At 44.4% G+C, this 11,162-nt stretch overlaps 1 protein-coding gene across 1 annotated transcript in view; it reads right to left on the bottom strand.

Moving 5' to 3' along the window:
* Window positions 1-3,950: 3,950 nt before the first annotated feature.
* Window positions 3,951-11,162, bottom strand: part of LOC141174580 (solute carrier family 22 member 6-B-like) — a 50,951-nt gene continuing 43,739 nt past the window's right edge. The window contains exons 7-10 of the mRNA XM_073659518.1: window positions 8,276-8,490; window positions 5,891-5,999; window positions 5,606-5,806; window positions 3,951-4,014 (exon numbers count right to left, since the gene is read on the bottom strand). Coding sequence (XP_073515619.1) covers window positions 3,951-4,014; window positions 5,606-5,806; window positions 5,891-5,999; window positions 8,276-8,490 — 589 coding nt within the window. The remainder of the gene's footprint in view (window positions 4,015-5,605; window positions 5,807-5,890; window positions 6,000-8,275; window positions 8,491-11,162) is intronic.

Genomic DNA, 11,162 nt, shown 5'->3' with positions numbered 1-11,162 from the left:
CTCATATAATGCCCCATGCAGGATGTCACCTTTCCCCCCCATATAATGCCCTATGCAGGATGTCACTTCTCCCCCCCATATAATGCCCCATGCAGAATGTCACTTGTCCCCCCCATATAATGCCCCATGCAGGATGTCACTTGTTCCCCCCCCATATAATGCCTCATGCAGGATGACACTTGTTCCCCCCCATATAATGTCCCATGCAGGATGTCACCTCTCCCCCATATAATGCCCCATACAGGATGTCACCTCTCCCCCCATATAATGCCCTATGCAGGATGTCACCTCTCCCCGATATATAATGCCCCATGCAGGATGACACTTGTTCCCCCCCCCATATAATGCCCCATGCAGGATGTCACCTCTCCCCTCATATAATGCCCCATGCAGGATGTCACCTCTCCCCCCATATAATGCCCCATGCAGGATGTCACCTCTCCCCCCCATATAATGCCCTATGCAGGATGTCACCTCTCCCCCCGTATAATGCCCCATGAAGAATGTCACTTGTTCCCCCCCCCATATAATGCCCCATGCAGGATGACATTTGTTTCCCCCCCATATAATGCCCCATGCAGGATGTCACTGCCCCCCCCCATATAATGCCCCATGCAGAATGACACTTGTCCCCCCCCCAATATAATGCCCCATGCAGGATGTCACTTGTTCCCTCCCCCATATAATGCCCCATGCAGGATGTCACTTGTTTCCCCCCCATATAATGCCCCATGCAGGATGTCACCTCTCCCCCCATATAATGTCCCATGCAGGATGTCACCTCTCCCCCCATATAATGCCCCATGCAGGATGTCACTTGTTCCCCCCATATAATGCCCCATGCAGGATGACACTTGTTCCCCCCATATAATGCCCCATGCAGGATGTCACCTTTCCCCCCCATATAATGCCCTATGCAGGATGTCACTTCTCCCCCCCCCGTATAATGCCCCATGCAGAATGTCACTTGTCCCCCCCATATAATGCCCCATGCAGGATGTCACTTGTTCCCCCCCATATAATGCCTCATGCAGGATGTCACTTGTTTCCCCCCCATATAATGCCCCATGCAGGATGTCACTTGTTTCCCCCCATATAATGCCCCATGCAGTATGTCACTGGTCCCCCCCATATAATGCCCCATGCAGGTTGTCACTTGTCCCCCCCATATAATGCCCCATGCAGTATGACACTTCCCCCCCCAATAATGCCCCATGCAGGATGTCACCTCTCCCCCATATAATGCCCCATGCAGGATGTCTCCTCTCCCCCCATATAATGCCCCATGCAGGATGTCACTTGTTCCCCCCCACCATATAATGCCCCATGCACGATGACACTTGTTCCCCCCCATATAATGCCCCATGCAGGATGTCACCTCTCCCCTCATATAATGCCCCATGCAGGATGACACTTGTCCCCCCCATATAATGCCCCATGCAGGATGTCACCTCTCACCCATATAATGCCCCATACAGGATGTCACCTCTCCCCCCAGATAATGCCCTATGCAGGATGTCTCCTCTCCCCGATATATAATGCCCCATGCAGGATGACACTTGTTCCCCCCTCATATAATGCCCCATGCAGGATGTCACCTCTCCCCTCATATAATGCCCCATGCAGGATGTCACCTCTCCCCCCATATAATGCCCCATGCAGGATGTCACCTCTCCCCCCCATATAATGCCCTATGCAGGATGTCACCCCTCCCCCGTATAATGCCCCATGCAGAATGTCACTTGTGCCCCCCCATATAATGCCCCATGCAGGATGTTACTGGTCCCCCCATATAATGCCCCATGCAGGATGACAATTGTTTCCCCCCATATAATGCCCCATGCAGGATGTCACTTGTTCCCCCCATATAATGCCCCAGGCAGGATGTCACCTCTCCTCTCATATAATGCCCCATGCAGGATGTCACCTTTCCCCCCATATAATGCCCTATGCAGGATGTCACTTCTCCCCCCCATATAATGCCCCATGCAGAATGTCACTTGTCCCCCCCATATAATGCCCCATGCAGGATGTCACTTGTTCCCCCCCCATATAATGCCTCATGCAGGATGACACTTGTTCCCCCCCATATAATGTCCCATGCAGGATGTCACTTGTCCCCCCCCATATAATGCCCCATGCAGGATGTCACTTGTTCCCCCCCCATATAATGCCCCATGCAGGTTGTCACTTGTCCCCCCCTATATAATGCCCCATGCAGGATGACACTTCCCCCCCCAAATAATGCCCCATGCAGGATGTCACCTCTCCCCCCATATAATGCCCCATGCAGGATGTCTCCTGTTCCCCCATATAATGCCCCATGCAGGATGTCACTTGTTCCCCCCTACCATACAATGCCCCATGCAGGATGACACTTGTTCCCCCCCATATATTGCCCCATGCAGGATGTCACCTCTCCCCTCATATAATGCCCCATGCAGGATGTCACCTCTCTCCCCCATATAATACCCTATTCAGGATGTCACCCCCCCCCCGTATAATGCCCCATGCAGAATGTCACTTGTTTCCTCCCCATATAATGCCCCATGCAGGATGACACTTGTTCCCCCCCATATAATGCCCCATGCAGGATGTCACTTGTCCCCCCCATATAATGCCCCATGCAGGATGTCACTTGTTCCCCCCCCCCATATAATGCCCCATGCAGGATGTCACTTGTTCCCCCCCCATATAATGCCCCATGCAGGATGTCACTTGTCCCCCCCCCATATAATGCCCCATGCAGGATGACACTTGTTTCCCCCCTCATATAATGCCCCATGCAGGATGTCACTTGCTCCCCGCCCCATATAATGCCCCATGCCTCCATACATATATAAAAAAAAATCGAATACTCACCTCACTTTTCACCTGCTGCCGCTGCTCCGGACTCCTCAGCATCGCCGGCGTCTTCCCACTCTGCACTGCCTATGACGGCTCAGGAGAGCGCGCGGTGTAAAACGTCATTGCCAGCGTCAGAGGACGCGGAAGAGACCGGAGCTGCTGCGGAGGCACAAGGAGAGGTAAGTATTGTGCCGGCTGCCGAGGCCCTGAGCAAGCGGGGGGGCGGGCACCAGCACCGCTCCGCTCACGGGTCCCATAGCGTGAGTGGGCCCCCCGCCTGCTCAGTGCCCCGGCATTTGCCCGGGTGCGCCGAGTGCTGATGGCGGGCATGGTTGGTGACTTTAGTCAGGGCAGTTTCAGTGGAATGTTGCGGTCGGAAGCCAGATTGTAAGCAGTCAAAGAAGGAGCAGGAGGAGAGGTGGGAGGACAGTTCAAGATGAACGTGTTGTTTTTTATGGTTGCTTATTGCTTTTGCTATACAGTCATGTCTTTTTCATGCTTGATAATGCCCCATCTCCCCATTTCCCAGAGGTATCTGAAACATAAACCTGTCATAAAACAATTTTCCCACTATTGTGTTGCAGAAAGATAACCACCTTTAACAGCTAGATCTACTCCTCTCTCTGAGGTCCACCCAGTGGCGGACATATCATTGGTGCAACATGTGCAGCCACACAGTGACCCAAGGGGTAAGGGACCCATTTCCACCCAAAAAGCAGGTGTAATTTTGCATTATGATGAGCGTTTTGACTACAAAAAGCCCATACATTGTTCTTGCATAGGGGTCATTTTCTATCTGTGTCCACCAGTAGATCACAATCTACTTATTTGACCAAGACTGGTGAAGACTTGAGGATCGAAGACTGTAAAGCCACATTTTCATTTAAGACTACTAAATTTTATTTCTGATAATGTAATATCGTTTTATGGAAACAAAAATAAATGTCTATTGCTGTTAACCAGATTTTTATATAATACGACAGCAGAAATTGCTTCCAGTATAAAATGATGGCCACAGTGGACTTCTTTTCTTCTGTAACTGTTCTTGCGACTTGTAGAATTGATGGAAAATGTAGTTGCACTATCATTTTGTTTTCCTGAGATTAAATTCCATCTTTTAAAGATATTTCTTCGCTGTACTTAGAAACCTTCTTCTTATGTGAACAGCTGTAATGATGTAGGAAAGCATAAAAAATTCTCACAATACTATTGCATTTCAAAACATGATGCAAAAATTGTGTTGGTACAAATTGTTTTGCTGCAAGTGGCTTTGCAATAATTTTTTAAAGAAATTCTATGAACTGTTCTTGCATTATTCTAAGGTGGATTAAAACTCTTTTTTTAGATGACATTTTTGTATTTTTTCCTACTTTGAATTAGTAAAAAATTATAATTAAAGTATGTGGCGGCATAGCCAAAAATCGAAGTTAATACTTTCTGATGGGTGCTTGATTGAGAGGCAAGGTGTCCAGCAGGAAGGACCAGTGATTTCCTTGGCACAACATATTCTCAAAACAGAAAGCAACTTCAGGGAGGAAGTTAGGCCAGAGACAATTATTCGAATCTTATTCATGTTGAATTTTTAGGAATTTTGAAAAATTTTTAATAAGATGCAATTGACTTTGGATCTCACCATTTTACACATTGCAGAAGATTGTATAAGCCAGAGAAAAATCACATGACCTCGGGTGTGACCTGTTGGATTTCCCATAATGCCTTGCAGTTATCACATTACATGGCAGAGTTGAGTGTGATTACAAATACCTCCAGCTTTCATCTCACAGTAGTCAGTGTGTGGGTAGGTGGAGTACAACTGAGCTGAGTGAACCCTTTCCTCCACACTGACAGCCATGAGATGAAAGCTGATGCTGTTTGTAATGACACTTATCTCAGCTTTACTATTCCTCCCCCCAAACTGACTACCATGAAATGGAAGCTGGAGGTGTTTGCAATGACACTTATCTCAGCTCTTCTCTGTCTTCCCCCAGACTGACTGCCATGAAATGAAAGCTGGAGGTGTTTGTAATGACACTCAGTTCTGCTCTTTACTACATCAGTAGCTGCAGAGATCAGGGCTGTGTGTCATAGCATCTCCAAGGAGAAAGAATGATCTTCAGATCATTTTCTGACCATGTTATTTTTTCGCTTGCATGACTCTTCCTACTTGGGGAATGTCATGGAGGGGAAAAAGTAAATGCCGCCTGAGAGAAATCTCAGCTAGGGCTTCTCATAAAATAGAACCTAAACTTTACAAGCTAATATCGCTGCAACGGAGAAATTAAAAAAAAGTATGTTTTGTTCAGCTCTGCAGCCTCTATTCCATGATGTGTCCAGTTTAACTTGCTAATACCGGTGAAAGGTCCTTTTTAATTATGATTTGCAATCTTAAGAGACCTCAGAGAATAATTAATGAAATATGGGCACTTTTGATTCACACCAAATTGAATCTGCTAATTAAATTGAGCGAATCTGCAAAAACAAATTTCGGAGGTTCACTCATCTCTATTTGTAAGCATTGAGAAGCATAGGAGCTGCAAACATAAAATGACATTTTTAATGAGGGCTAAATCTAAAGCTACATTGGAGATGCTTTGGATACATAAAATGCAACTCTTTACTACATGAAATTAGTGAATATAGACCCATTTTCATGTACAGCGACAAATGATAAAAAATAGGATAATATTGATAGGTAGGTATGAAAATAAAAGAAAGTCTTTATATGACTTTATATAATATAAAGTTCTATTGTACCAACCTCTCAACATCTTGTATTGTCTCAGGCAGCGGCACACCTAGTGTCTCTGGAAGGAAACATGACGTAATGCCAGAAAGTATTGGACAAAGGCTATAAATAATGAGTGGTAGATGAATATAATAATCAGCTGTCATCTGAATAAGTGGAGCAACTATTCCCCCGAGCCGAGCCATCATGGTACCAAGTCCCATACCAGACTGCCTGCAATAAAAGTCATAGAAAATCACCAGTCGGTGGGATTGATAGATCTCTTAGTGTTTCCTTCTCCCGTCGCTGTTTGCTTACCTGATGACGGTTGGGTACAATTCACCAGTATATAGATATACACAGTTGAAAGATGCTGCGAGACATCCTTTACCAAAAACAGCCATTGCGGTTCTGACTGTCTGAAAGTCTAAAAAGATTACATGTTAGTCCAACTTTTGACCAGGAAACAACATAAGTTACCAGGACCAGGAAACAACATAAGTTACCAAGACCAGGACCAGGAAACAACATAAGTTACCAAATAATAATCCTAATGTAGACTAAAACATAAACTCAAGTAGAAGATAATTAGTAATGCATCAAGTCAAGGTAGAGGTCATGTTCGGTAGCAGTAAGGGGCATAACCATAGTGGGTGTAGAGGTTACAGTCACATCTGGACCCTGGAGGTTAGGTGATCCTTAAAGGTTTATTGGCCCACATGGCAGGGTTGCCAACTAATTTTTCCTTGCAGATTGCAGATTTGAAGCAGTTTCAAATCTGCAGCTTGTCAATTCTTTCAGCTGTTTTGCAGCATTTTTCGCCCATTCAAATGAATGGTAAAAAAATGAATAAAAAAATGCAGCAAAATGTGCATATTGTACACGTTCTTTCTGCCAACCCTTCAGTATTTGTAGCAGATTTTTCTGCTGCAAATACAGAATTTTTGCACATATCATAATTTAGTCATTTATATATTGTTTTAGATTTTTATGTTTTACTACCTGCAGCTGCTAATAACCATTTAGTCAGATTTAAGTCAGGGCGACATGGCGTCTTTGGATATGACAGTCGTTGCATGGCTGAAGATTGCAGTGCACAATGCTTCATTACAACATAATAAAAATGTATGTGGTCACAAATTGCCATGACTGTGAGACTTAAAGCAGTTATTCACTGCTTGGATAATCCCTTTTTAAATAAAGTAGTCCGCCTTGTAAAAAAAACAAAAAACAAAAAAACTTTTACTCACATCCTGTACTGGCACCGTTCCAGTAGTGTCGGTGCTGGGTCTCCCAGGGCTCCCGTGACATTTTTATGCCATGTAAGCCCTGCAGCCATTCAGCAGCTGCTATTAGGCTGCTGCACTCTTACCTCTTCTATGTGGCCGAAGTTTGGGCTAAGGAAGTGAGAGTGAATCTGCCCAATAATAGCTGCTGATTGGCAACAGGGCTAAATTAACGTAACAATATCATGCGAGCCCCAGGAGACCCGCTAGGATGAAGTATATGAGTATATGTTATTTTTATTGTACAAGGGGGACAACTTTACTTAGGAAGAATTTCTCCAGATAGTAGACAACTCCTTTAAGTCACAAGAAATCAAAATCTTCAACACCTTGCCACTTGTGTATCACAGTCTTGCATCATGAGAGTTGTAATGCGACCACATCCACGTTCGTTATGTTGTAATGTAGTAACATGATACTGATGTGTTAGGCTGGGCAATTATGGTATAATGGTCAAAGTGGTGTTGCAGTCCCAGATTAGCCCACCTTTTATTTTTTTATGCATTTTAACCCCTTCTCAACACAATCAGTTTTCAATTTTGCATTTTTGTTTTCTCTTTCCCTTCTCTTCTTCCATAACTTTTTGTATTTTTTCTGCCAGCATACCTGTATGAGGTCTTCTTTTTCTTGGGACAAGATGCAGTTTTAAATAACATCATTAATTTTACCATATAAAAGTTCAAATGTGGCGAAATTGTGAAAAAAATGCAATTTTGTCATTGGTTTTTGTGTTTTGTTTTATAGTGTTCATTGTGTGGTAAAAAATAACTTGGTTTCGTGTTTAACTTTTTTATATTTTGATATATTTATTTTTAATGGGGGAAAAGATGGGTGATTCAAATTTTTATATTACTTTAATGTTTTTTAAATGTCATTTTTTTTAATTCTTTTCTAAATTTTGTTCATTAGGGAACGACGATCGTCTTATCGCTTATACCATATGATGCAATACAATTGTATTGCTGTATATAGTAAAAATTATGGTCGCCTTTGAAGCTTAGTCTCAGGCTTGGTTTCAACAGAGCACTGTAATGGCAGATATTTGAGTCTTCATCAGACCGTGGCAAGCATGGTAACTTATTGGCATGGTGGGGGGGTGGAGCGATGGGCGTGTGGAATATATCGCCACCTGTTTTGCACAAACTAAATGCCCCTGTCAGACATTGAGAGATTGATATATGCAAACTCCAGATTCACCCTTAAAATGTACAGTGACTTTTTCCTGTCCCCGAAGACTTTTTTCCAAAGCCTTCGAAATTGTCAGGAGATGCAGAATGAATGTTGGCTGCTGAGCTGCCTGGAAAATTTCAATGCAATGAATATGACCCTTCCCAGTCATAGAAAAAGGATTGAGACACCTTCTTGTCTTTAAGCAGTTTAAAGAACAGAAAGATCAGAAGTATGGAAAATGAATTACCTTCAGGAACAAAAATGTTCACTAAAATTGCAATCCCAGCTAAGATTAAGCTAACAGCTTGCAGAACACGACGTCCTATGTATGTCATCACAAAATAGGAAAAAAACTTTGCGGGGATATCAACTGTTCCAAAGATAATCTGAACAATATAGATGCTCAACCCAAACTTCTGAAGGTCCATGGCCAGGCCATAATAAGCAAAGCTGGTGGAGAACCTAAAGAAAAAGACCATTACATGTGTAAGACTGATGGGTTTTAAAGGGCATCAGTCAGGCATTGTGACCCCATACAGACCAGAATGAAGAACACAAGACAAATTCTCTCCATACAAAAACCTATTCTCAAATGAGCCGAGAAGATAGAAAGGAGCGTGCTATGAGCAGAAGTGTCTATTATGAAATTTCCTCTGTCCTCTTCCCTCCTGGTTATTCTTAATTGACTCTTAATTAAGTTGAACTGGATGGACAGAGTCTAGTGGGAACTCTTCTTCCAATGCTCGGCTTGTTCTTTAAACTATGTTGCGTCATTTAAGAGTAAAGCATAGGCCCCAATTCATCTAGACCGGCATTGTTCATGGCAGTCTTGATGAGGATGCTCCTGATGTATTAAGAGATGTACAAGGGGACAGGTACTGGAGTAAAATTTGTGGCATAAGGAACACTGCCACTCATCATGAATTTTACGAGCGAGGGCTGCCCTACCTCGTCCTGCCCCAGCTCCATCCTCTTTGTCAGAACTGGGCGAAAATAGTGTGAGAACACCATAAGTTGCACATTTTTGTGCTGCTTCGTGCAGCAAAAAACAAATGTCAAAATTCTAAGTTTTGAGGATTTTTAAGTTTTAACATAGCCATGAAGCACATTTTGGATTGCTGCATGTGTACAATATCAGAAGCACTGCCAGCACATGAATGCAGCACCAGAGCCACCATCTGCACATAAATTCAGCCCCAGAACCACTGTCAGCACATGATTGCAGCGCCAGAACAATCATCAGTACAAGAATGCAGCAACAAACCCACCATCAGCACATGAATTCAGCGCCAGAACCACCGTCTACAATTGATTGCAGAGCCAGAATAACCATCAGCACATGAATGCAGTGACAGACCCACCATCAGCACATGAATGCAGCACCAAAACCACTATCAATGCATGAATGCAGCCCCAGAACCATTGTCGGCACATAAATGCAGCACCAGAACCACCATCGGTACATGTATGCAGCGCCAGAACTACCATCAGTACATGAATGCAGCGCTAGACCCACCGTCAGTACATGAATAAATCACCAAGCTTAGTACAGTGATCAATTGCAATGTCAGGTCAGCCCCATATACAATTGTATCACATGAACCAACAACTGCCAGTATGTCTTTAACTTGGGTAAAAAGATGCTGGGAGTTGCTGTTGCGAGCCATCATCAGACTGTAGACCATACAGGAGCCCAAGTACTGATGAGACACAGGCAGGATCACACATAATTTACATCCAGGTACCCTGTAGGTGACATCTTCTCTGAAGACATTCCCATCCTTTTAGTCTCCATGTAGCAGAGACAGTATGATGAAATTTCATGCCCAATGCTTGTCTTTACAGACTTCCCTCATCTCTGTCTTCAGCAGCACTTCCAGTCACAGTGCCTTTAAAAATGAAAGTATCATTATACAGCCACATAAATATTAATATCTTCTTCTGGCTCCTGAATAAATAATTGCTAGCTGCACAAAATATTCTCCCTACACAGCCCACTCCATAATATCCCCCCACACTACCCCTCTGCAAAATATCCTCCCTAAGCTGCCCTTCTGCAAAATATTCCCCACACATACTGCCCCTCTGCAAAATATCCCACCCACACACTACCCCTCTGTAAAATATTCCACCCACACACTGCCCCTCTGTAAAATATCCCCCCACACACTGCCCCTTTGAAAAATATCCCCCCACACAAACACTGTCCCTCTGCAAAATATCCCCCCACACACACACGCACTGCCCCTCTGCAAGATATAACCCCTACACACACTGCCCCTCTACAAAATATCCTCCACATACACACACATTGCTGCTGCTCTGCAAATTATCCCTACCACACACTACCCCTCTGCAAAATATCCCGCCACATATACATACTGCCCATCTGCAAAATATCCCCTCCACACACACTGCCCCTCTGAGTGCAGTAGCTCCAATCTGCCCACACTGCCTCTAGCAAAACAATGCCCCTTTTTTCATACAATTGTCCTCCCCATCCACAATGATAAAGCATTTAAAATCTTTGGCTCCTCTTGGAGCGCTTACCACTACCCACATTATTTCTGCTCCTCTGCATCGGCAGCAGAGTGATGATGTCAGCAGTGTGCTGACATCATCACTCTGCTGCACATCGGGGCAGGGGCTGACAAGCGCTGTTCTATCTGCCACAGTCCGGGTGCCAAAGTGTTCAAATGTATTAGTGTCTGAAAGACGCGAATACATTTTAATATAGGAAGAAGAAACCCAGCATCTCCTGGACAGCTCCACAGGCCGCAGCAAATCTCTTGGCGGGCAGCATGCGGCCCATGGGACTGTACCCGGTTTATACATGAATGGCCCAAGTGCCCTAGTGTACCGGCAGCCCAGCAGGAAACTAGCCAGTAGGGCAGATTGCCAGGCCGGGCCCAAGTAGAACTACAGTGTAAAGCTCAGCACAAGTTCTGCTGTAGCACATTCAGCCATCAGTCATTTTTTCTGGAGTGTGTACATCACTTTCAGTATATTTACATAATTAAATAACAGTATGTGAGAGAGAGGAGTAGGGAGGTGAGTAGCTAATAGCTATATAGAAATCAACTGGCTGGAGAGGTGGCCGGGATATTAGGAGTTAACTCCTCTCCTGGAATTTA

Source organism: Phyllobates terribilis, unplaced genomic scaffold, assembly GCF_046119375.1.
Source record: "Phyllobates terribilis strain yellow unplaced genomic scaffold, ASM4611937v1 Scaffold_13__5_contigs__length_258822181, whole genome shotgun sequence".
In the NCBI taxonomy this organism is placed as follows: Eukaryota; Metazoa; Chordata; class Amphibia; order Anura; family Dendrobatidae; genus Phyllobates; species Phyllobates terribilis.
This window is presented reverse-complemented; position numbering and strand designations above follow the sequence as displayed.